Source organism: Coregonus clupeaformis, chromosome 21 (genome assembly GCF_020615455.1).
Source record: "Coregonus clupeaformis isolate EN_2021a chromosome 21, ASM2061545v1, whole genome shotgun sequence".
In the NCBI taxonomy this organism is placed as follows: Eukaryota; Metazoa; Chordata; class Actinopteri; order Salmoniformes; family Salmonidae; genus Coregonus; species Coregonus clupeaformis.
In genome coordinates, this window is record NC_059212.1 from 52,126,938 (window position 1) to 52,154,209 (window position 27,272).

Sequence of the window (27,272 nt, forward strand, 5' to 3'; positions counted from 1 at the left end):
TTTCAGGAATCTTGTTTTTATTGAACAAGCAAAGCAGTAAATTTACAATCATATGCACGTGTATTTGCGTGCTTTCTGGCAAAGCCTAAAAGTGGGCATCCTATGGCAAAACCTTTGGGCTTACAAATGGAAGCAGAACTTCTCCCAAAAGTATTTCACCCCGATTTCAGCACTATCCATCTTTTCTGATTACTCAATCACAGCGATCAGTTTAAAGTCAAATAACACTTTTTTATACAACCCTTTTATACACCACTCAATTAAACAATGTGTTGTATACAAAAGGCCTGAATCAAACTCATGGCAATTCAGACATTGTTTACTTTTACAATGTATCCATGTTTCTCAGTGACATAGTTCAGTATCAACCTACGTTGTTGTATCAAAGTTTCTATAGTTCATTTCAGATTGAGAGACTATATGCCCAACATTACAGGTCAATATTACAGCTACACACATTTGAAAAGGGTAATTTAATAAGCTTTGCAATTTGAGGGCGTGGCTGTCTGAGGTGCATGACAAAAGGATTTTCAGCATCCTAAACTTTCTCATCAGACATGGAAATGTGCATGTAGCAAAAAGCTAATTTCTATAACGTCTATGTTTGATTTCTGTAGATCCAATCAAAGTAGTGTTCAAAAGACAAAAGTTGAATCTAATAAAATAAACAATACTTTTCAGTTTTTCAAGAGAAACTCTTCGTAATACTGCTATGATGTCGCAACAATAGCATTAGCATACCATTCCAAAGGTGATCTTCGAGCTTGAACCACTCGTCATAAAAGATTGGTGGCACAACAATATTGCGATCATGACAGATACCACGCCATATAAACACTTGGTGTGGTCATGACAGATAACATGCCATTCAAACACTTGGTGTGGTCATGACAATTACCATGCCATATAAACACTTGGTCCGGTCATGACCGAAACCATGCCATATAAACACTTGGTCCGGTCATGACCGAAACCATGCCATATAAACACTTGGTGTGGTCATGACAGATATTGTGATTATGACGTTCAGTTTCAATATCAGACCTGTATCATTGGCATCATCATACCTTGCTTCCAATACCTTTCCACCCACTCTAGTATAGCACGAGAAACGCACCGATAACACACTCTAACATAGAGCACAGGAGACTACACACTGATAAGAAAGGGAAAGGGGGATACCTAGTCAGTTGTACAACTGAATGCATTCAACTGAAATGTGCCTTCCGCATTTAACCCAACCCCTCTAAATCAGAGGTGTGGAGAGTAGGCCCCGTCACCGAATGTCCAAAGCAAGCACTCCACAGGTAGAAAACAAGAAGAGTACTTAAATGTACTGAATAAAATACAGTATTTAAATCTGTGTATTTTGCAATCTAAACGTTTTTGATAAATTGTCATGCTGATAGTGGGATTGGTGGCTAGAAAACAGAAAAAGGAAAATGGATGAGAAAATAAATGGAGAATAATTTACATCAACTTGCCCTTATGTGGTTTGAGTCAACTGAACTTGATCAGAATCCATTTGTTTCATCGCAAGTCAGTCTCAGAAAATCACCGCCATCCATGTCTGCATTATTCAAAAGTACACTTCTAGTGAGGAGACTGGAATACGTCTTTCAAAAAGCACAGAGTCACTTTGATAACAATCCTGTCAAAATCTGAAGCACAATTCATTCTTATGATGATCATAAGGCAACCAAAACATGCCAAGGAATGATTAGGAAATAGTTATGAACAACTTTAGCCAACTTTGGGTTACCAAGTTCAACATAGGAACGAGGGACCAAGGAAATCAATTCTCTCTCTCTCTCTCTCAAAAAAAAAGATGATAGTGAAAAATGTAACAATCACAAAACAATCATTTGCTTTGACAAAAAAATACTGTTTCATCTTGCAATGCTCTTTAACTAGAAAGACAACATGAAACCTCAAAGAAAAAGTAAAGCAGGATGTAAAAAGAGATTGAAAAACATACAAACTCTAAAAAATATCAACAAAGTGGAGGAAGATCGGATTCTCCCTTTCATAAGTCTTTTGAAGATGTAGCTAGTGTCGAATGTACGACTAAAAGTCTGAGAAAAATGTTGAAGTAAGAATACGTGTATGGAAATATGTCACTTTGGCTGCTTTCAAGTCTCGATCTGAAAATGTCCATATGAATGTGACCTGCAGTAGAGCGTCGTGGAGCTCCAACATCATGGTCCATAATGGATCCCCGGGCTGCAGGGAGGAGACCTGGTCGTGGCACCCAGTGGTGGGATGTGGGGTGGGGAGGAGGGCGTTGTGTAGATTCTGGTCCTGGATCAGGAGGTCGTGGTGTAGGTGCTCCTCCTGACGGGTCACTAATGCTAGGAGGTCTGGACGAGGCGTCTGTAGTGGGGCATGACCTCGTGCTCAGGCAGGTACAGGTTGAACTCCAGGGCCACCAGCACAGGGAACTCAAAGGCTATCAGCTCCCTCCTGTTCACACGAAACCTCTCCTCCAGTTTCTACACATCAGAGAAAAAGGGAGGAGAGGTGATGCAGTAACTAAACCACTGTACTACTTAATATATCCAGTGAATAATATGTAGTGACTGAAAAAACGACTTTGTCTACAATCCCTGAGCTAGCCACTTTGCTATCTGTCATGTGGTGCTTTCCTGTCATGCAGATAAATGCAGATATTTATAATGCTTGTAAAATAACCACATTATTATTATATAACCATCCTATCATCAGATTTTTATAACATCTGAAAAAGTGTGTAACATTAAAGCTGGGATCCGCGAAAGGAGAAACAGCCGCTACTGGTTGTTTTTGTGGGGGAGATGAGCATCATGGTAAAAAATTAAAAAATCGTAGTGCATACTCTGCTGTTCTATCGCGCGTGTAATGATGTGCAATGATGACCGAGGGGGGGAAAAAACAGTGTTCGTTGTTTGAAGTAACGTCTTTGTTGTTGTAATATCGCAAACGGACGTGGCAGTTTCACCGCTAAGGATTACAGCTTTAAAGGAAACACTTAATGAATTCATATGATATAACAATCCTATAAAATCGGTGTTTGTCCGCGTGACAGGAAAGCACTAACGGTTTCCACCAGGCTGCTCAGAGCTGAAGCCCAGTGCACGATGAGATAAGTACGACACTTACGTCTATGAGCTGCTTGACCTCGTGCTTCTTGAGGTCTCCGCCGATCTTGGCGGCGAGCAGGACGCAGGCGCCGGCGCAGAGTTTGCGGTTCTGCTTGTTGAGTTTCCCCTGGAGGACCAGCTTCTCAAAGTAGACGAAGGCCATGGCTACGGTGGGTTCCTCATAGCCACACTCTTCCTGGGCCAACTTACGGATCTCTCTCTTCAGACTGGGGATGGAGGGGGGTGGTAGAGAGGCAGGGGGTAGAAGGTGGTGAAGGCAGGGAGATGAGACAAACGCTAAAAGGTGAAAGCTAAAAAACTTTTTTTTTTTTTAAAGGTACCATAGTGTGGCCAATGTCTGTCAGTAAACTATTTTTGATACGATTAACCACAAGGGATTAAATACTGCTGCCACAAACTGATCATTTCAACATCATACTCCAATATATGTTTGGAATAGATGTCCCTACCTCCTGATTTTGCTGAGGGTCAGCCGTATGTGGGGGAACTTCTCCTTGAACGTCTCGTTCATGTCCTTCTTGAGGTCAGAAGGCTTGACGTACTCTATGACTGTAGTCTGAAAGGAAGATGAAAGTATTGGTGTCAGACAGACAGTGCAGGTGATAGGCTCTGTATTGAATTTGTGCGAGTGTTATACGTTATTGTATACATATGTGGAAGAGGACACAAAGGTATCTTTCTCTGCTCTCGCTCTCTCCATGCCGCTTTCCACACAGACCTAGCCCCGGCCCCTGTCACTTAAGGAGCGCATTTGTTGCTCCTTGACCATGAGACACTTGCATTCATTCAGTCTACATGGTCAATGCAGCACATGCATCAATGTTGATGACAACAATGCTGTTTTCACTTTGCTTCTTCATATAAATCCACTAGCGTTCTATAATTACACTATTAGTTTGTGTTTCTTACATCTGCAAACAGCTAGTTTGTCTTTTTATAGCAAGTTGGGCCTAAATCATGTTAGCCACTAATGCTAATTACTAGTTAGCTGGTTAGCTAGTTAGCTAGCTAATAAATGTACTGAGTCAGAGCAAACGTAATTAGCTATACAGCCTGATAATACCAGTGATGGTGTAGACCTAAATCAGCATGTTGTTTGTGCAACAGTATCTTCTAAACTAAAGAAGAATACGCAAAGCATGAATATGTTAGCTACATGAAGTAGCTAAGAGAAAACATTCAATGTAGCCAAAGATTATACGGTCCACTAGCAAACACTTATCAACCCTTTGGTTCCTACCCTGTCACAATAACTCCTCCCTGCCATTTTCATTCGTTATCATGTCAAACAAGACTGTATTTAAAGTACCTACTATTATATTCTAACTATATAATTAGAATAATCATTCTATTTCCATGATTCCAACAGTTCACCAAAGTGTTTTGCTATAAATCACAAGTCAAATCGCAATTGCAACATTTACAAATAAGGCCTAGATGGTTTGCCCATATCATGCAGCCCTAAGTGGAAGGGATCTCAAATGAGTGATGAAAATGCTGAAAATTATTTCTGGTTGAATTGAACAGTATAAAACAAATCAGAATGGAGAACGACCCATTAATCACTTAGAACGTATGTGTTGCCACCCTAGGGTCACGCTCTACTCATAAAGCAAATTTAGAACTTGTATTATTCTAAAACAAGAAATACTGTCAAATATCGTCCCCAAAAACATTCCCGGCCGTGATATGATATTTGGGCCATATCGCCCAACCCTAGTTCCATCGGGTTATGGAGAAGGTGGTTGAGTATCAGAGTCGGAGCACGAGACATTGGAGTTAGGTGGCATTGGGTGGCACACCATACACGGGCCACAGAAAGACAGAATAATATATTATAGAACGTTTATGACGCTTTACATTTCCGAGCTCAGTATGTTCTGTTGATGTAGGGGAGAGTGGGGTAAGTTGAACCGCCCTTGTTTCTAAGAAACCATACACAAAATGTATCATTTGACCAAATATTTAGGAAGAGGTCATCATTTCATGGAGTCTGTGAAGGAAGAAACCACATGGAAAAAGTGATAAGCAAGTTAGGTCCAAAAAACTGATTTTTACCAAGTCAAATGAATTTATTGTGTTAGAGGTTTCATGATGCTTGTATCTAAACCAATGTAGATATTTTTAAGATTGTTCTATACATCAGTTGGGGTCTCTATAAGCTTCAATATGAGGTCCTAAACCTAGCATTAAAGTGCATCGTTGTAGCTGTGTGGGCTAATATAGTCAAAATGGTTGCCTTGGAGTAAGTTGAGCCAATGGCAGAGCCAATGGCAAGTTGAAGTAGTTTCTTCCCAGGCGTTGTGCAAGGCATTAACTCTGGGATATGAGGTAACAACAGGACCTGGCCTATGTTAAAAGTGTTTTAATAAAGTTCTAAGTATTTGTTAGGTGTTAAACCTGTGTTAAAAGATGCTTAAAATAATTAAGAGACAAAAAAGTGACAAGCTGTAATGTTTACATGAATACTGATTATTTCCTGGGATACACAACATCCTGAAATATATGTAGATATCTTTGTTAGAAAGAATACTATATTTCCCTTGACAGAATGATGCCGAATGTTTAACAAAATGGCTAAACTTACCCCACTCTCCCCTACTGTATTTTAGCCATTGAACTTTATTTCAGGTCAGAGGCTCAACTGTTATTTAGGAAGATAGAAGGAGCACTGCAGTTGACCCACTAAATCTGGGTATGTGATAAGAGAGAGAGATAACAATTATGAAATTACAGCATATTTCCCAAGTTGGCTCATGCCAAGTAATTTGCTTTGCTCAAGCTTGCAGTAATATGACTTATCAAACTAGTATTTGTAACTTGGTATTTTTGGTCATAGATAGTATTCCTCCATGCAGCTCCCCATCAGAGTTCAAAATATACCAACAGCTATTTGTAATACAAAGTACTTAGTACTTTGACTACTGCAGCAAACTTGTGGCTACTATGGGAAACCTACAGGGAGCATTTCTAACCGAAAGGAATGTGATTTATAGATATTTACTTGATCACAAAGGAAACTAAACATACTAAAATGATTTGCATCTCATGATACAGTTAGAAGTAGAACCTGAAAGATCAGTTCAAGAAAGATAAAAAAGTAGGGCTGTCAAAGTTAACGCATTAATAACATGTTTATCGGCAAAAAAACTATTATAACGTTAATTGAGTCTCCATTTCTTCACCGCACGGACCCTTTTAAGAGCAGAAAACAACACGGAACACAGCTACAGTCAATGCTTGCGATTTTACAGTGCTGAAGACCATGTGGCTAGCTAGCAACCTGATTACTTGACCACTGACTAGTCTATGCACACATTTGGATGACACAGGAAGAACTGAAAAGGGATAGGCTACTCAAATAAAGGTTTCAAAAGGTAGGCTGCATATGCAAGAGTGGGGTGTGTAGAGGATGTGTGAGAGCGGGAGTATGTGGATGAGTTCGTTTTGTATGGCATGGGCTACCGAGTGGCGCAGTGTCACTACAGACCCCCTGGTTCGATTCCAGGCTGTATCACAACTGGCCGTGATTGGGAGTCCCATAGGGCGGCGCACAATTAGCCCAGCGTCGTCCGGGTTTGGCCGGTGTAGGCCGTCATTGTAAATAAGAATTTGTTCTTAACTGACTTGCCTAGTTAAATAAAGGTTAAAAAAATAAATAAAATGGCCTGGTGCTCCGGGTGGGTGGAGATTTCACCTAAGGACCAATGGAATGGCCTAAAATGTGCAAACTCCGCCCACCCTGGGCACCGGGCCATGCATAACAAGCTCGCCCTGTGAGAGAGAGAGGATGTGGGAGGGTGGGAAAGTGTGAAGGCCTATGTGTGTAAAGTTATCGGAACAGTACAGATGGTTACAGCGTTTTCAGAACATTGTTGGACAAGTTTAAAAGCTCTTTGTTCTTTGTATCCATTGAGCCAGTTATATTTGTCACACTCATTTAGAATGCCTGAAGCTTTAACAGTACTTAAAACTGTGTGTGTGCGCGTGTGTGAACGAGAGAGTGTGTGTGTGTGTGTTGTGCGCAAGTGTTAAACTTCAAGAACATTGATAAGAGGGAGTAGGCCTATCTAAACATTGGGAGCATTAATAGCTGTATTTTACAGTAAATGTTGTGTTGTTTATGGTGAAAATGCTATTAAAACATTCTGATGTAGATCATTTGTGTTTCAAAGCAGTGTAACTCAATGCACTGCTTTTTAAATGAAAAAAAGCTTTATTTTGGGCCAAATTTGAGCAAATAAAAAAATTGCAATTCACTAATGCCATTAACTCAATTAAATATTTTTATCATTTGACAGCCCTAGAAAAAAAGTAATGGTACTTAGATAAGAACAGCAACTGATGGTGGAGCGTAGTTTTCAGAACCCACTGGTCATATTCCTTGAGTGTAAACAATAGCTAATCGAGAGCTTGGGAATATAAGGTTCTATCTGCATTTTTGTCCCCAAAAAATGATTGACATAGCCTTGTTCTGGTCAATGTTCTCTACCTACAGTTGAAGTCGGAAGTTTACATACACCTTAGCCAAATACATTTAAACTCAGTTTTTCACAATTCCTGACATTTAATCCTAGTAAAAATTCCCTGTCTTAGATCAGTTAGGATCACCACTTTATTTTAAGAATGTGAAATGTCAGAATAATAGTAGAGAGAATGATTTATTTCAGCTTTTATTTCTTTCATCACATTCCCAGTGGGTCAGAAGTTTACATACACTCAATTAGTATTTGGTAGCATTGTCTTTAAATTATTTAACTTGGGTCAAACGTTTCAGGTAGCCTTCCACAAGCTTCCCACAATAAGTTGGGTGAATGTCGGCCCATTCCCCCTGACAGAGCTGGTGTAACGGAGTCAGGATTGTAGGCCTCCTTGCTCGCACACGCTTTTTCAGTTCTGCCCACAGATTTTCTATAGGATTGAGGTCAGGGCTTTGTGATGGCCACTCCAATACCTTGACTTTGTTGTCTTTAAGCCATTTTGCCACAACTTTGGAAGTATGCTTGGGGTCATTGTCCATTTGGAAGACCCATTTGCGACCAAGCTTTAACTTCCTGACTGATGTCTTGAGATGTTGCTTCAATATATCCACATAATTTTCCATCCTCATGATGCCATCTATTTTGTGAAGTGCACCAGTCCCTCCTGCAGCAAAGCAGGCTGCGTGGTCCTTTCTGAGGTCTTGGCTGATTTCTTTTGATTTTTTTCATGATGTCAAGCAAAGAGGCACTGAGTTTGAAGGTAGGCCTTGAAATACATCCACAGGTACACCTCCAATTGACTCAAATGATGTCAATTAGCCTATCAGAAGCTTCTAAAGCCATGACATCATTTTCTGGAATTTTCCAAGCTGTTTAAAGGCACAGTCAACTTAGTGTATGTAAACTTCTGACCCACTGGAATTGTGATACAGTGAATTATAAGTGAAATAATATGTCTGTAAATAATTGTAAATAAAGTAGATGTCCTAACCGACTTGCCAAAACTATAGTTTGTTCACAAGAAATTTGTGGAGTGGTTGAAAAAACGAGTTTTAATGACTCCAACCTAAGTGTATGTAAACTTCCGACTTCAACTGTATATAGTACTCTAAATACCCCCAATTCATGTTTCTAAGTGAAAAAGAATACAAGATAAAAAATGGCTGACATCATTAAAATCAAAGAGGGTTTGGAACTTTAAAGCCAATTATCTCTGAATCATCTTTTTGCAGATAGAACCTTATAGTCCCAAGCTCTTGAATTGTTGTGAGGAAGAGAATAAACCACACAGTCTGGCCTTGACTTAATACTTCATGTCTGGTCTGTGTATTCTGTCAGTCCAGATAACACCAATAGAGCCAAATGAGAAATTAACTGGGAGTCTGTTGTTGTTGCTTTGATTTGAACAGAATAAAACTACCGTTCCCTTCCGAAGTTCTGGACATGAGAAAGTGATTAAATAAATAACTAAATAATAATTGGTCATTTAGCAGACGCTCTTATCCAGAGCGACTTACAGGAGCAATTAGGGTTAAGTGCCTTGCTCAAGGGCACATCGACAGATTTTTCACCTAGTCGGCTCGGGGATTAGAACCAGCGACCTTTCGGTTACTGGCACAACGCTCTTAACCACTAAGCTACCTGCCGCCCGACCAACTAACAGTGGTATGGCCACAGGAACAGGAACGGAGAAACACAACACTAGAGGTTTGCCTGAAACGGCACTCTATTCCCTATATAGTGTACTACTTTTGACCAACACCCTATTGGCCCTGGTCAAAAGTAGTGCACTATACAGGGAATAGGGTGCCATTTCGGAAGCAACCTAGCTGTTATGATGGTGGCTGCTTAAAGAGCTACTGGGTAGAAAGACAGAGTGTATTCACACACCACAGACTCTAGTAGGAGTGGGAGCTGAGCCAGGGATTGGGCAAATGACCTTGCTGATTAGAATGGTCAGTCAAACAGACTCTTATGGCTTACAGTGAGTTCAGTTGATACAGTATGAGGCAGTATGTGATTATAAATAGGAGTTGGTTGGTCTCTTAGTTATTTTTCTGAAAAATATAAAATAATAATAATAATCTGAAAAACAAGCAAGATATCTCATGACTTGATACAAACGAATGGAAGAAATACCACTGATAGTGGATCCATTCAACAATACAATGTCCTTGACCACAAATAGCCTAATTCCCATTACACTTACTTACATAAGGTGGACTCTTGACAGGCCGGAATAAATAAAAACATCCCTGGTTGTGAAGAGAGCAACATGCACGGCCATAGTAAACAGCAGATCTGGTTTCAAATACTTTAGCTGTGCTAGATTGAGTTGTCTGGCGCAATGGAACCAATGGAATTGTCCCAAGAACAAACCCTGTCCATGTGGCATAAAGGCAGGCTCAATAAAACACTAAGTACTTTAAAGGAAACAAATACTGTTTGAACCCAGGTCTGGTAAGTAGAGTGGTCTCTTACCATGTAGGAGGGGAAGATGAGGACTCTCTTGTGCTTCCCACACGGCCACTGGGGATCTTCCAACAGACTGGGGTCATACTCCCGGATCAAGTCCCCCAGATCATTCCCTGCAGAGGAAAAAAGGTCACAGTCCCGGGACTACTCGTATGTAAAATCTATGCACAAATGACTAAAAGCGTCTGCTAAATGGCATATATTATTATTCTATATTACAGTCACACAATGAGCCAGGGACAAGCAAACTTTGGGGCCGAGAAATAAAAATGGTGTTTTTCCATTTCTTCTAATACATAGTCAAGCCCTCAATGTTGAGCAAGTAACTGATAAACTAAAACTTCACACTGTGGATGGGAGAAAGTGATATGTATCATCCTCACTCTGACATACACCTATTCAGGGGCTCTCTCCAGGGCGGAGGATCCACACACTGACCTATATGAATGCCACAACTACTCCAGAGGATCCACACACTCCTACAACTGACCTGTGTCGATGCTGCTCTGGTTGCTGTTGGCCCGGCCAAGGCTGAGGCTGCGGTGGCTGGCGTTACGAGACTGAGAGAAGGATGACGTGGAGTCGATGGTGTTCCTGCGTCCGCTGCCCAGGGCGTTGGTGGGGTACAGGAACTGGGTGTACGACACAGTCTGTGGAGAGAGAGACATACTCACATTTTAACAGCATGTTATTGGACCACTGTCCGGACCTCTGTTTAAACCTCTGTCCGGACCTCTGTTTAAACCTCTGTCCGGACCTCTGTTTAAACCTCATACTCAGACAATCCTTCCCTATTCTCTTTCTTGAGGTGATAACTGATCTGTAACTGAAAGTAAGGAGGAAAGGATGTATGTCTCCCGTCCTCTCTCACCTTTCCATCCGCCCCCAGCTCCACTCCCTCCAGCCCGATCACCATCTCCTTGGCACTGACCCCGCCCGAGGGGTGCCGCTGCCGCCCGCCTTCCAGTTTCACATCCCTGCCGGGGCACAAAACCTTTAGACACCCCTTCCCCTAAAACCCACTCCCCCTGCCAAACAGTCTTCTGTCTAGGGTCTAGACTCTACCTCAGCATCTCTATCTCTATCACACAGAAAATAAATGGGAGCTCTAAAAAAAGGAATGTGGAATTAGACCAGATAGAGAACCTAAGAGAAGCTAGCATTCCATGTTCCCAGAATTCCACAGTGCCATATTGCCCCAGAGGACTGAGCTAATTAACAAGGCAATTGAATCACCCAGTTATTGGGGCAAGAAAGTGGGAAATGCAGGAAAAAGTCCTAAAAGACAGAAGCTTGGGCTTGTTCACAGTCTCGTTCTCTGTCTCATGGACATCATTTAGATCATTATTATTTTAGGCCTACATGGTTCTGAGTACAAGACTGGGCATGGTATTTTAGCTTGGTCAGTTCTCTACATAGTCAATAAAGTACATTTTGCTGCAACGACACTCGGCCAAGCAATCTCAACTGCCAGTTAGCAGCATTGGGCAGTCAGGAATGGGGCTATTGGATTCACTAGAGGCTTCATTAGCTCTTTAACGCCTCGTCGTATGGCTAGGCTTAGGAAGATTACGCCGCATAAATTACCCTGTTATGCTCCTCTCTAAGCTTCCTGAATGGTGCTTTCTTTCTCTCTGTCCATTGTATTCTCTGTGTTAATCACTTATTTTTCTTTCTCGCTTCCTCCAAAACAAGCTCTTTCATTAGGGGGCACCAGGCCCCAGGTCAGATCAACACTGCCTCTTTCCCCAGGCAGGCAGGGAGGCTAGTAGGCAGGCCAGGTGGGAAGCTATATACATTTACATTACATTTACATTTTAGTCATTTAGCAGACGCTCTTATCCAGAGCGACTTACAGTTAGTGAATATATATATATATTTTTTTTATATACTGGCCCCCCGTGGGAAACGAACCCACAACCCTGGCGTTGCAAACGCCATGCTCTATCAACTGAGCTACATCCCTGCCGGCCATTCCCTCCCCTACCCTGGACGACGCTGGGCCAATTGTGCGCCGCCCATGAGTCTCCCGGTCACGGCCGGCTGCGACAGAGCCTGGATTCGAACCAGGATCTCTAGTGGCACAGTTAGCACTGCGATGCAGTGCCTTAGACCACTGCACCACTCAGGAGTACCATATACCAGGCCGGAGAGTGTTCAGGACTACCATGGGTTCCCATAACACGAAGGAGTCTGAACCAAGGGCCAATAAATATAATCTCTAACTGCACAGGGAGAAATATAATCTCTAACCGCACAGGGAGGAAAACAATATGATCAACAACAAACTGGGATGTCATGTGTAAACTCCAAACAGAAACGACATAATGCTCTGCTATGGATGGATCATTTGGGTCCACTCCGAAATGTAATGTGTGTTATGCAATTGCAGCAAAGTGCATGCAAAGAGTGAAAGTGCTGAGATAAAAGCATGCTACGGAATCTTTGAGGGCAGCAAGGAATTGAGGAAAGGTACAGCCTACATGATAACAGCAAAGCCAGAGATGGTTGCAACGGGCAAAACGATGTCGTATTAGAATGAAACTAAACAACTTCATGACGTCTTCCAAAGACAAATAGCCTAGATACAGCCAACAGCAAACTACAGGCCTACATGAAAACATAGCGAAATGGATACAAGCCTTCAATGGGTGTGATCCATTACTTTTAAGTTAATTAATTCAGTAGATTACTTGTTCATCTCTCTTACAAACATTTATTTTGTTGTAGTAAAAATGCATCCACCAAAACCAACCCGTGTAGGACATTGTTCATTGTAATAATGTTTTCCCCTTCCCAATGTTATAAAGTACCAGTTATATAATCGGCAGAAACAAAAGGGATGCGAGAACAGAGGGAAAGCAGGGAACGAAGGATGGCAAAATTGAGGTTGGCATGCTGTAGGATACATACCCTGCTTGGCTACAATCTCGATAGGGCAGGACAGAAAATACACTATACAAGGATCTTCTGCCACTGATTAGGACTATCCTATAAAAACAAAAATGATAGAAATATGCTAATTAAGAATGAACTATGTGAAAAAGACACTCAGATTTAAAGGTTAAGATGGAGGAAAACGTGAGCAGTAAAACAATCAAGATTTAGAAAACTAAATGAAATACGGTTTTTTTATATGTGTTGTGTGAGTGTGTTGTGGAGTATGTTGTATGTAGTCAGAGGTTTGGGGACAAACTGATGCAGATCTTTTCAAATGAGGCTACTAGCCATGTCTTGCATTGGAGACTAAACAAGACCAAACTTGTTTATCTTACAATATCAGAATAGCAGCTGCACGCGAGGTAGAAACCCCTATAGTACAGTAAAGTTGAACCACTCCCGAAATAAGTGGTTTGCATAACTGCTGCTGCAATTTGTTGAGAAATTGCTTCATAAAACTTAATCACTGATTTATACTTTTTGAGTTATGACATACAATAAGAGGCCTACTCACTGATCAATATCAACGTCACTGGCAGAATGGGATTTATAGCAATTCATTACTGCTGTATATGGCACAATGATAAGCTAGATAAGAGCAAATAAAAACAACAACTGGATAGTTGCTGTCCAAATTCAACCACCTAGAAACCAGAAAGAAGCTTTATTAAAAGCTACTATGAAGAAGACAGAATATCTCATCATATTCTAGTAACATCACACTCCTTTTTATTCCTGGGCCAAAATAATGGCTTTGCACCCATTCAAATACCTGTCAAGACAGATATATAATAATTCATCAAAATAAATAGGTCTGGCACATTTTACATTTTAGTCATTTAGCAGACGCTCTTATCCAGAGCGACTTACAGTTAGTGAGTGCATACATTTTCATACTGGCCCCCCGTGGGAAACGAACCCACAACCCTGGTGTTGCAAACGCCATGCTCTACCAACTGAGCTACACCCAAGTGTAAAAGAAGCTTGAGGCTTGTAGCCCAAAACATCCAGAATAAAAACCGAGTTGAATAATCTGTGTAATAGTTTAACCGTCCAATTCCTTTTAGATTCCAGGAAATATCCATAAAAGGCTATAGTATTTATTACTGAGAGAAGCTGCTATACACTAGCTACATCAAAAAAATCATTGTAACATCTGTGTGACCAAATGTCTTCAGTGCTCTGGAATTTCTAAGTGAAAGTGCATGCATCATTGTTTATAAAAGTGAGATAGTGTAATGTGTTTCGTGACTCATTTGTGATTCAATGGTGTGGTCGTCAATGTATAGCTTTAATAATATATACAATATGAAATCTGAACTCAATTTGAGAGAATTAATTTCTGTGAAAATTAACAGATCTTTCAATGAACTGCTGAGCAGTCATATTTATAATTCAATAGGATCATTTATCAATCAATAGTAAATTGTTTTATACTACCAAGCAATAAGGAATAGCTTAGAATAAGTGACCTACATCTCTAGTAGATTTCAGTAACCTGAGAGGTATTCAAACTGCTGTGCATCCTGCCATTTTCCATTGAAGGTTTGTATTGAATTAGGGATGGGGTTGTTTTCATTCATACCTTCCATTGCGCATATCATGTTGCCTCATGTTCTTGATGAAGTGGACCTTTTTGAAGCTCTTTGGTCGGGGTGAACCTGAGAGGGTTCTGCATCTAAAAACACAACAAATAAATTCAAGACAGATCAAAACAAATGTGATTCATTGGGATCCATTTGGAGCAGTAAAAGACCAAAGCATACATTACCAGTGAAAAGTTTGGACACACCTACTCATTCAAGGATTTTTCTTTATTTTTACTATTTTCTACATTGTAGAATAATAGTGAAGACATCAAAACTATGAAATAACACATGGAATCATGTAGTAACCAAAACAAAGTGTTATATTTGAGATTCTTCAAATAGTCACCATTTGTCTTGATGACAGCTTTGCACACTCTTGGCATTCTCTCAACCAGCTTCACCTGGAATGCTTTTCCAACAGTCTTGAAAGAGTTCCCGCATATGCTGAGCACTCGTTGGTTGCTTTTCCTTCACTCTGCCGTCCGACTCATCCCAAACCATCTCAATTGGGTTGAGGTCGGGGGATTGTGGAGGCCAGATCATCTGATGGAGCACTCCATCACTCTCCTTCTTGGTAAAATAGCCCTTACACAGCCTGGAGTAGTGTTGGGTCATTGTCCTGTTGAAAATCAAATGATAGTCCCACTAAGCCCAAACCAGATGGGATGGCGTATCGCTGCAGAATGCTGTGTTAGTCATGCTGGTTAAGTGTGCCTTGAATTCTAAATAAATTACAGGCAGTGTCACCAGCAAAGCACCCCCACACCTCCTCCTCCATGCTTTACGGTGGGAACTACACATGCGGAGATCATCCGTTCACCCACACCGCGTCTCACAAAGACACAGCAGTTTGAACCAAAAATCTCCAATTTGGACTCCAGACTAAAGGACACATTTCCACCGGTCTAATTGCTCATATTTCTTGGCCCAAGCAGGTCTCTTCTTCTTATTGATATCCTTTAGTAGTGGATTCTTTGCAGCAATTCGGCCATGAAGGCCTGATTCACACAGTCCCCTCTGAACAGTTGATGTTGAGATGTGTCTGTGACTTGAACTCTGAAGCATTTATTTGGGCTGCAATTTCTGAGGCTGGTAACTCTAATGAACTTATCCTCTGCAGCAGAGGTAACTCTGGGTCTTCCATTCCTGTGGTGTTCCTCATAGCACTTGATGGTTTTTGCGACTGCACTTGAAGAAACTTTCAAAGTTCTTGAAATGTTCCGTATTGACTGACCTTCATGTCTTAAAGTAATGACGGACTGTCGTTTCTCTTTGCATAATATGGACTTGGTCTTTTACCAAATAGGGCTATCTTCTGTATACCCCCCTACCTTGTCACAACACAAGTGATTGGCTCAAACGCATTAAGGAAAGAAATTCCACAAATTAACATTTAAGAAGGCACACCTGTTAATTGAAATGCATTCCAGGTGACTACCTCGTGAAGCTGGTTGAGAGAATGACAAGAGTGTGCAAAGCTGTCATCAAGGCAAAGGGTGGCTATTTGAAGAATATCAAATATAACATCTATTTTGATTTGTTTAACACTTTTTTGGTTACTACATGATTCCATATGTGTTATTTCATAGTTTTGATGTCTTCACTATTATTCTACAATGTAAAAAAAAAAATGTAAAAATAAAGAAAAACCCTTGAATGAGTAGGTGTGTCCAAACCTTTGACTGGTAGTGTATCTTTTTAACAACTGTAAAACACAGAGACTGAGCCAGACCATGCCATTACAGCAGCAAGTGTAGCCTGATGTTCCCACCACCACCTCCCCACAGGACACAAAACGGCTCCATATAGCAAACTGAAGTTAAATTACAGTTCCCCCAATGTAACCATCTAACAAAATACTTCCCAGGCCAAAGCTGTTATTGACTTTGAGTACCGCTCTAAAATGAGAGGAGAATATGAGCAAATCAACGTATGTTTCTGGGTGGTGTGCCGACTTGTGAGATCTGTGACAGTTGTTGCTATGCAGTACCTGCGTAGAGGAGCGTTCTCCTCAATGTCTTCCAGTGTCTCCAAGGAGGAACGCTGAGAGATGAGCCTCCGTCTGTGGAGAAAAGGAGTGAGGAAAAGAGGGAGAGAGAGAAATAAGGAGCTGGTTGCTGGTTTTGAGTTTACAAGCAACTTGCGATGCTGCTAAACAGTTCTACCTGGCCCTGTAATAGGAAAGACTGGACACAATATGTATTAGGCCTATTTATAATAATTCATTCTGCATTGCAAGATATTTGCTAAATATGATTGCTAAATTATGGTAATGATTATGCAGGTTCAAACCCTTGGCTTACCATAACAGAGAAAGAAATGTGGTGATGTAATTAAATGGTCATAGCACTCTTAATCATGGGATTTTGCAAAGAGGCCTAAATGTCAATAGAGTGAGGTTCCTTGTTCATGATAAATCCTGAACACATTTCTTCCTAATTAATGGTATAAACCACATCATTCCTTATCTAACAGCAAGCAAGGTAGTTCTACCCAAATCCACTGGTTGACCTCCATTGTATCAGTATTGGGAAACCTTCCAAAAAATGTCTACGTTGTACTGTTTTGAACACAAATCATTGAAGATCTAAAAGCAACAACGATCATCCATAACAATAATTTTCATACTTCTTTAACGGTCTGGAGAATGAATGAGTAGCCTAAACTAACTCGACCTCTTACATCTGGCCCATGTAGAGTACCTCCAAGTCTGATGTGAAGCATAGCTAAAGCTTCTATGGCTTTGTGCTGTGCTATCTTGTCAGGCACAGTGGCTTACTTACAAAGCAGAGCTGTAATCATTGAATCAAGTAATCACTGACATCAGCACTGTGTGACTGGCTGGCTGCTGTGGTCAATGATCACTGTTGTGTTCTAAATTCTGACCAGCAGCCTCTATGTGTGAGATCATGTAGAATGGTTAGAACATTCTAATCTAGAGTAAGGCACTGGTTTAGTTGGTAACTAATGCTGCTTTTCGACTAACATCAGTGTATACATACGTTATACTAAGGAAATTGTGTTTCCATAGCTAGCAGAATCAACAACGTCTGCATAATCAAAACATTTGCTTTGTGTGAAGGTGTTAAAGTTCACAGTTAGCCATAGCTAGCAGAATCAACAACCTCTGCATAATCAAAACAGTTGCTTTGTGAGAAGGTGTTAAAGTTCACAGTTAGCAATTGTTATGTAAATGGAGGCTGAAAAGTACCAGTGGCAATGGCCCAGTGAGACACGGGTGCCGGCCCACATAGATGGAAACAGAGTAGTCTGAGCCTGTTGGGTAAAACACTGAGGTAAATCCTGTATGGAAATACGCCATAAGAGGATTAAGACATTGGATGGTTCATTTTGTCGTAACACTGTTTCCTCACAGACAGGCCTTTCTTTCACACTTGGGTTGCATGACTCAACAGCCAAGGCAAAATCTATTAGCCCATTGCTATCGAAAAAACATATTGCACAACTCCTGCCAGCCTGCTTGTCAGTTGTCACCAAGCTTTCACTTATTTAAATGTGACTCAATGACACTCAACTTGACTTGTCCCCTCTTCAATGACTAATTCAGTGAGACAGAAAGAATGAGCTGATGATCACAGAGTATGCCCTCAGGCTGGTTAATCAACTACAGAACAAATTAACTAAAAATGACTGTGTCCTTGACAAACTCCTAGCAGTAAGCAAGCCTAAACCAACAGAGGATGATTAAACATAGTCTTTATACCACATACAGTGGGGAACAATTTTATTTAGTCAGCCACCAATTGTGCAAGTTCTCCCACTTAAAAATATGAGAGAGGCCTGTAATTTTCATCATAGGTACACGTCAACTATGACAGACAAAATGAGATTTTTTTTCTCCTGAAAATCACATTGTAATGAATTTATTTGCTAATTATGGTGGAAAATAAGTATTTGGTCAATAAAAAAAGTTTCTCAATACTTTGTTATATACCCTTTGTTGGCAATGACACAGGTCAAACGTTTTCTGTAAGTCTTCACAAGGTTTTCACACACTGTTGCTGGTATTTTGGCCCATTCCTCCATGCAGATCTCCTCTAGAGCAGTGATGTTTTGGGGCTGTCGCTGGGCAACACAGACTTTCAACTCCCTCCAAAGATTTTCTATGGGGTTGAGATCTGGAGACTGGCTAGGCCACTCCAGGACCTTGAAATGCTTCTTACGAAGCCACTCCTTCGTTGCCCGGGCGGTGTGTTTGGGATCATTGTCATGCTGAAAGACCCAGCCACGTTTCATCTTCAATTCCCTTGCTGATGGAAGGAGGTTTTCACTCAAAATCTGACGATACATGGCCCCATTCATTCTTTCCTTTACACGGATCAGTCGTCCTGCTCCCTTTGCAGAAAAACAGCCCCGAAGCATGATGTTTCCACCCCCATGCTTCACAGTAGGTATGGTGTTCTTTGGATGCAACTCAGCATTCTTTGTCCTCCAAACACGACGAGTTGAGTTTTTACCAAAAAGTTCTATTTTGGTTTCATCTGACCATATGACATTCTCCCAATCCTCTTCTGGATCATCCAAATGCACTCTAGCAAACTTCAGATGGGCCTGGACATGTACTGGCTTAAGCAGGGGGACACGTCTGGCACTGCAGGATTTGAGTCCCTGGCGGCGTAGTGTGTTACTGATGGTAGGCTTTGTTACTTTGGTCCCAGCTCTCTGCAGGTCATTCACTAGGTCCCCCCGTGTGGTTCTGGGATTTTTGCTCACCGTTCTTGTGATCATTTTGACCCCACGGGGTGAGATCTTGCGTGGAGCCCCAGATCGAGGGAGATTATCAGTGGTCTTGTATGTCTTCCATTTCCTAATAATTGCTCCCACAGTTGATTTCTTCAAACCAAGCTGCTTACCTATTGCAGATTCAGTCTTCCCAGCCTGGTGCAGGTCTACAATTGTGTTTCTGGTGTCCTTTGACAGCTCTTTGGTCTTGGCCATAGTGGAGTTTGGAGTGTAACTGTTTGAGGTTGTGGACAGGTGTCTTTTATACTGATAACAAGTTCAAACAGGTGCCATTAATACAGGTAACGAGTGGAGGACAGAGGAGCCTCTTAAAGAAGAAGTTACAGGTCTGTGAGAGCCAGAAATCTTGCTTGTTTGTAGGTGACCAAATACTTATTTTCCACCATAATTTGCAAATACATTCATTAAAAATCCTACAATGTGATTTTCTGGATCATTTTTTCTTAACTTGTCTGTCATAGTTGACGTGTACCTATGATGAAAATTACAGGCCTCTCATCTTTTTAAGTGGGAGAACTTGCACAATTGGTGGCTGACTAAATACTTTTTTCCCCCACTGTAGGTGAGACTACATAATGTTTACAAGGGAATGTGGTTAGAAACAGCAATCGTAAAGGAAATAAGTTATAAAACATCAATCACTGAGATGTGCCAGAAATTGTAAACATGGTCAACTAGACGGCATACATCCACTCTGCACTGAGATGGAGGAATTTGTTAATTTACATGTTTATATTTAACAAGGATAATCTCTTGAAGTTGGTTAAAAAGGATAATCTCTTGAAGTTGAGAACCTCTCTTTTGAGAGAAACATGGCAGGAAAGTAAGTAATGAAGGAAAGCATGTAGCCTACATGAACTCATCACATCACCAACATCTCTGTGAAGGTCAAAGAGATGGATCATTGACATTTACTCCCGAGGTGTTGAACTGCTGCACCCTCTCTAACCACTGTGGTTATTATGTGACCCAGCTGGTCATCTATGAACGTCTTGATGAACGATCTGGCCTTAATGGCCATATACTCTTATAATCGCCACCTGGCACAGCCAGAAGAGTATCTGTATAGCACTTTGTGACAACTGCTGATGTAAAAAGGGCTTTATAAAATACATTGGATTGATTGATCATGGATCGTCAAGTAATTTATGGTCGTCAGGCCCGGCAACATCCTCCAGTGAGAACCCTGAGTGATGGATAGGATGGCTACCATCATGCTTACATTCCTAGCCTGCTATAGCTGGGCTAACATGCTAAGGTTAACATCCCTGATGGTGAGGTGAGACATTCGTCAGCTGCACAGAGCAGAGCAACTGAAATAAAACCCATGTCTTAGCTATGTCTCTCCACCTTCACCCTGGAGAACAAGTTAACCAGAACAGCTAGCCTGTAGCAGTCAGCTGAACAAATACAGCCCTCACTGTGTTACAAACATAACATGATCTCGTTCCAGGTACTCTAATCTATCTATTGACATGACACATTATTAGGTTAATAATTTCATTTTTGAACAGAATAAAAGTATTATTTTGACTACTAGGTTTTTCTTTCGCAGTTTGTACAGTACTGATGAACTAAGCCCTTTGAAAATCCAGCTGGCATGAAAACTAGTTTCCACAGTTCAGCAGGATGCTCAGATCCAGACACTGTAGATGAACAACGGCAGGCCAGCCAGGACGTGCAAAGGATGTTTTCCACACCCGCGCAAACTGTGGAAACAATAACACACGGACCACGGACCAGACTACTCATCCACTTCAAACAAGACTGTGACACAATCAGCTATTGATGTTTAACTGCGTGTCAAATCAAATCAAAGTTTATTGGTCACGACGCATCCACAGATTTTCAGATGTTATCGTAGGTGCAGCGAAATGCTTGTGTTTCTAGCTCCCACAGTGCAGTAATGATACCTAGAAATACGCGCATAATCCAAAAAGTAAGAAAGAAATGAAGAAATATCATAATGAGTCCGGAATATACATGACCAAAAGTATGCAGACACCTGCTCGTCAAACATCTCTTTCAAAATCATGGGCATTAATATGGAGTTGGTCCCCCCTTTGCTGCTATAACAGCCTCCACTCTTCTGGAAAGGCTTTCCACTAGATGTTGGAACATTGCTGTGAGGACTTGCTTCCATTCAGCCACAAGAGCATTAGTGAGGTCGGGCACGGATGTTGGGCGATTAGGCCTGGCTCGCAGTCGGCATTCCAATTCATTCCAAAGGTGGTCGATGGGGTTGAGGTCAGGGCTCTCGACAAACCATTTCTGTGTGGACCTCGCTTTGTGCACAGGGCCATTGTTATGCTGAAACAGGAAAGGGCCTTCCCCAAACTGTTGCCACAAAGTTGGAAGCACAGCATCGTCTAGAATGTCATTGTAGCATTAAGAACTCCCTTCACTGGAACTAAGGGGCCTAGCCCGAACCATGAAAAACAGTCCCAGACCATTATTCCTCCTCCACCAAACTTTACAGTTGGCACTGTGCATTGGGGCAGGTAGCATTCTCTTGACATCCATCAAACCCAGATTCGTCTGTCGGACTGCCAGATGGTGAAGCGTGATTCAGCACTCCAGAGAGCGCGTTTCCACTGCTCCAGAGTCCAATGGCGGCGAGATTTACACCACTCCAGCCGACGCTTGGCATTGCGCATGGTGATCTTAGGCTTGTGTGCAGCTGTACGGCCATGGAAACCCATTTCATGAAGCTCCCGACGAGCAGTTATTGTGCTGACGTTGCTTCCAGAGGCAGTTTCCAGTGAGTGTTGCAACCGAGGACAGATTATTTTTTACGCACTATGCTCTTCAGCGGTCCCGTTCTGTGAGCTTGTGTGGCATACCACTTCGTGGCTTAGCCGTTGTTGCTCCTAGATGTTTCCACTTCACAATAACAGCACTTACAGTTGCCCGGAGCAGCTGTAACAGGGCAGAAATTTGACCAACTGACTTGTTGGAAAAGTGGCACCCTATGACGGTGCCACATTGAAAGTCACTTGAGCTCTTCAGTAAGGCCATTCTACTGCCAATGGAGATTGCATGGCTGTGTGCTCAATGTTATACACCTGTCAGCAACGGGTGTGGCTGAAATAGCCGAATCCACTAATTTGAAGCGGTGTCCACATACTTTTGTATATATAAATATATATATTTTTTTAATGGTGTGTATAGACAGTATGGACAGTATATTAATAGAAAAGGTGTGTACAGCAGTGACCAGCTTTCAATGACTCTGTACATAGGGCAAAGCAGTCTCTAAGGTGCAGGGTAGAGTACCGGGTGGTAGCCAGCTATTAACAGTGACTACGGTTCAGGGTAGGGTATTAGGCGGAGGCAGTACAGGTGACTGTTTAACAGTCTGATGGCCTGGAGATAGAAGCTGTTTATCAGTCTCTCAGTCACAGCTTTGATGCACCTGTACTGTCTCCTCCTTCTAGATGTTAATGGGGTGAACAGGCCGTGCTATGATAAATCAACTCCAATCGAACAGTAGCATTCTGACGTTAACAAGGACTGGTCAAACTCAGAAGCTTTAAAGCAGAGCCCAGGCTACTTCCGATTATCGCCTCCTTCAACGTTGAAAGAATAACAATGGGCCTCTGTTAGTAGAGCTGCCCATGAAAGACACCCTCTGTCTGTGTTTTTGTTGCCTCAAATGGTTGTTTTCAAGCACTGTTCACATTCACAATGAATTTCAAGCATGGTCCATTGAATCAATCTTTACAACATTCCTATAGACGTCCTATGAGGACATTCAAAAACAATTTGTATGTAACCTGACTGCTATGCTTGTCGCTTTTTAGGCTAAGGAGCTGTAGTGCTCAACATAGAAGATTAAATTGTTTCACATGCACGCCCATTGGCAGCTTGCCATGGACATTGTCTTCCCATTCCACTGTCGGGTGACAGAGTGGAAGTAAATATAATGTTCTAGCCTTCTACTTACAATTACAGGCCAAGCCAAAGAAAATTGAATCATTTGGGTAAAAATCCAAATCAACAAAGGCTATTCTCAGCCCCTTCAGTCTTTCTTCTCCAACAATGCTGCAACAACAGTGAATTCCTTCCTGCTACTGTAGCAGTTTGGCAAGGGTAGCGGGGGGGCAGAAATATGGCCCAACGCTGCTAAATTCTTGCCACTGCTGTAAAAAAATATATAATAATAATAATAATACAGGGCAAACACTGCTGCAGACATGGATAAAGGACAACAACACATAGACCTATATTGTTCAAGACACACAGAACCTTGTGGTTAGTTGCGCCGGTTGCTTGACATACAGTAAAACCACACTGAATCCATACTTCCCCCTTCCCTTTAAATAGCATGTTGTTTAGGGTGAACAGTGTGGAACTTGAACTAGTGAACTTGTATTCCATTTTGGAACTAAAGAGTATACCATCATGTCTATCTTTCTCATCTCGAGACTCATTACCAGTAATGGTTTGATTATGGTGGCCGTTTTAACCATAAAGGCCTATCCTGCAGCTGCTTTGGAGATTTCGCTTACAGTTCAAGCCACAAGGGTTTCAGAGGCAAACTAGCCTAAGTATGCAGCTTACATAATCATGTGATTATGCCAACCATTACCTCACCAAACAACAATCAACCTCTTAACCAAAAGGATATGACTCAATTGCACAAAACTGCAAATGACCATTGTAATGGTTTATACTGCATGTGGTTTCTCTGCTATTGCTTCCCTTGGCTTCCTAGTCTCCCTGTAGTAGGCTTTTGATCACAATGAGGACTTCTGAAAAATTGTTTTAAAACATGGGGAGACTTTGGAATGCAGAATATAATTTACTGCATTAAAAACTGTCAATCCATAACATTTTATTGGAATTTGATTTTGTGGTAACAATGTTCACTATGCTAAATTTAGTTTTCATTTTAGAGCGGTTGAAACAGATCCACACCTTGGGCTGACACCTTTACAGTAGCAGCAAGACAGAGTGGGCGCCTTCGATGGCTTTTTACATTCTAGCATAATTTATGAGCCTAGGTTGAGCAGTAGAATACTGCAGCCTATGTAGACCCAACCATCATCTGCATGCATTAGAATCAATGCACACCGAATAAGAGGATGGCTTTAAAGCAGCTCCAAGCGCTGATCTCTGAGTATCTTTTGGCAGCTGATCTGAGTGTTGGGGCTTCCTGGCTGGGAGCAGGACTGGAGGCCATGAGAGAGAGGGGGAAGGGAGGACGATGGAGAGCGAGGGGGGAGGAGAAAGAGAGAGAGAAAAGGAGAGGTCGGGGAGAAAAAAAAAGAGTATCTAGTATGGTGCCCTTGGGAGAGGAAGTGGAGTGAAGGACAGAAGATGGAGAGAAACAGAGAGAAAGGAGAGTCTGTCCAGGCAGCGTCTCTGAAAGCCTGGGCGTCCTGCCTTTCTCTTCCCAGCCAAGGCTCCCTCTCTGGATCTGGCCACTTTCCCACCAAGCTGCTGCCCTGGGAAAACAGACCAGGCACTGTGTGAGACGCCCATCTATGATGTGTCTGTGGAATATGGCCGGGGTCCCTCAACAGGTCGCCTTAGTTATTTCTCAACAGCTTATAATTCAGTTTACATGGGCTTCCTCCTTTGAACGACCGCATTCCATAACCTGGGGGGGTTTAGCTACTAAATCATTGTAATGTACAGTGCCTTCAGACAGTATTCACACCCCTTCACTTTTGTTACAAAGTGGGATAAGTTGTAATTTTTTGTCAACAATCTACACAAAATAATATGTAATGTCAAAGTGGAAAAAATACAATAAAAAAAAATATACACATATATCTTGATTAGATAAGTAATCAACCCCCTGAGTCAATACATGTTAGAATCCCCATTGGCAGCGATTACAGCTGTGAGTCTTTCTGGGTAAGTCTCTAAGAGCATTCCACACCTGGATTGTGCAACATTTGCCCATTATTATTTTCAAAATTCTTCAAGATCTGTCAGCTCTGTCAAATTGGTTGTTGATCATTGCTAGACAACCATTTTCAAGTCTTGCCATAGATTTCTAATTTTTACCCATCTACCAATAGGTGCCCTTCTTTGCAAGGCATTGGAAAACCTCCCTAGTCTTTGTGGTTGAATCTGTGTTTGAAATTCTTGCTCGACTGAGGGACTTTACAGATAATTGTATGTGTGGGGTACAGAGATGAGGTGGTCATTCGAAAATCATGTTAAACACTATTACTGCACACAGAGTGAGTCCAGGATTCCTGACAGCTCTCCTGCTGTGGAGAGAGAGAGTGAGAGGGCAAGGTGGCAGGTGCAGGACAGCTTTGTAAAGTCATCCAACGGGTTATGGGGAAAAATCTGCATGGGGGACCGCATCTGCACAGGGGGGGAAACAAGTCCACCTTCCTGCTGGACATGCCTTTACTTGTATGATCTCTCAAATGGTTTCAGTGCTACCACTAATATAACATATTTTACAAATTCTGTTATTTGAGGGCACATGCTTCATACTGGTTAATAGGCAGGCTAATCGAAATTATTCCACAATGGTTGACCTTTTCAACCTAATCCTGCTGATTCCACCTGAATCAAATGGGCCACTGCATGTGTCTTGGTGTACAGTTGTAAGCAGCATATTAATGAATATCGACAAACAAGTGTGTAAGTTGCTTATTGATGAGATAGATACAGTTTCACAAATCTGAGAGAAAGCCAGGGCACTTTCTCTTTGCTGTCATCTGTCTCTTTGTATAAACTTGTCTTTAGCAGTATACTGACTGACTAAGACTGATGATGCCCTTTGAGCAGCCCTAGTACAAAATGTGACTGGAGAAACCTGTGCTATTGCTGAGATGATAATTGATGATAAACATTAGTCTAGTCTAGGTCTGTGTGGATCCTGTTTGGTGGCTTCACTCAACAAAGACCTTCATGAAGATAACTCTTACCTTACTTTCAGTGACTATTGCAATATGAGTGTTGCAATACTGTAGCCTGTAGTGTAATGTTGACACTATTGGGTTGCAATATGGTAGCCTATGACATGCATAATTTGTGAGAGTGCAGTGCAAACATTGACTGTGGGCTTGTGTCACTATTCCCAATCCCAATATGGGCAACCAGTAATCTCATTCACACATGTCATGAATGTAAACACTACATGATGGAGATATCTACAATTACCCTACCTTGATCTCTGCAGCTCCAGGACAGAGTTGGCTATCTGTCCTCCCTCCAAACAGAAGCCCTGGGAAGTCTGCCTAGAGAAGGCAGCAGGCACAACTCCCTGAGTGTAGGTCTGAAGCCTGCCTCTAATCGCGGCTGGTACTGCAGAGAAAGGCGAACTGAAAATCGAAGGGCCGAAAACATCCCCTTCCGGATCTGTACACGCTTGAGCTGTAGCGGCGGGATCAATCCCAAAACTGTCTCGGGCGTTAGCAATCAGAGCCTGGTTTGCAATAGCGAGCGCCTGGGCGGCCGTGGGGGTCGCTCCTCCAGCGCCACCGCCAGCCGCGTACAGGGGACGCTCTGCTGCAGAAACCAGGCTCTGTCTAGTCCTCTCCTCAATTGAATTATCCTCTTCGAAATGATTGTCGGCATCATCTTGCACCGGTCGACCATCCAAAGAAATGTTACTGAGAAAAGAGAGTGCGGCTTGTCTCCTCCGAGGGTCTATGCGTTTCCGCGTATGCTCGATACTGGAATGTTTGATCTGTATCGTGGTTGTGGATGTATTGCTGCTCGTGGCAGCCGCCATGGTCAACTTCCAGCGATTTGAATCGGCGAGCAGAGTTTTTGTCAAGATGACATTAAAAGTGTGTAAAGTGTGCTTATGTAGGTAGCAAATGTCAAAGCCTTGTTTTTTAAGTGCAAGCTTAAACTGGCTAAAAACAGGATGGGTACGTGTCTGCAGTATTGTGTCAGCAGGGGAA

The 27,272-nt window shown here is 41.9% G+C and overlaps 1 protein-coding gene across 3 annotated transcripts; it reads right to left on the minus strand.

The window, feature by feature from the left end:
* Positions 1-27,272, minus strand: LOC121535555 (CDK5 and ABL1 enzyme substrate 1). 3 transcript variants are annotated; one of them, XM_041842740.2, is made up of 10 exons: positions 26,529-27,272; positions 16,616-16,687; positions 14,622-14,714; positions 13,010-13,087; positions 10,968-11,073; positions 10,587-10,746; positions 10,103-10,209; positions 3,590-3,696; positions 3,139-3,346; positions 1-2,492 (listed from the first exon to the last, which is right to left on the minus strand). In XM_041842740.2, the coding sequence occupies exons 1-10, from the start codon at positions 27,095-27,097 to the stop codon at positions 2,352-2,354; spliced, it is 1,641 nt and encodes a 546-aa protein (XP_041698674.1). In that variant the 5' UTR covers positions 27,098-27,272; the 3' UTR covers positions 1-2,351. The 3 variants fall into 3 exon arrangements, with proteins under 3 accessions (XP_041698674.1, XP_041698676.1, XP_041698675.1); XM_041842742.2 differs by lacking the exon at positions 26,529-27,272 and adding an exon at positions 17,837-18,402; XM_041842741.2 differs by lacking the exon at positions 13,010-13,087 and having other exon boundaries at positions 26,529-27,264.

Coding starts and splice junctions, on each gene's coding strand:
- LOC121535555 (XM_041842740.2), bottom strand. CDS start 27,097: ATGGCGGCTGCCACGAGCAGCAATACATCCACAACCACGATACAGATC. Junction 11,074..13,009: donor CGAGATTGTAGCCAAGCAGG/GTATGTATCCTA, acceptor GTGCCCCGGCAG/GGATGTGAAACTGGAAGGCG. Junction 2,493..3,138: donor AGGTCAAGCAGCTCATAGAC/GTAAGTGTCGTA, acceptor TCTGATGTGTAG/AAACTGGAGGAGAGGTTTCG.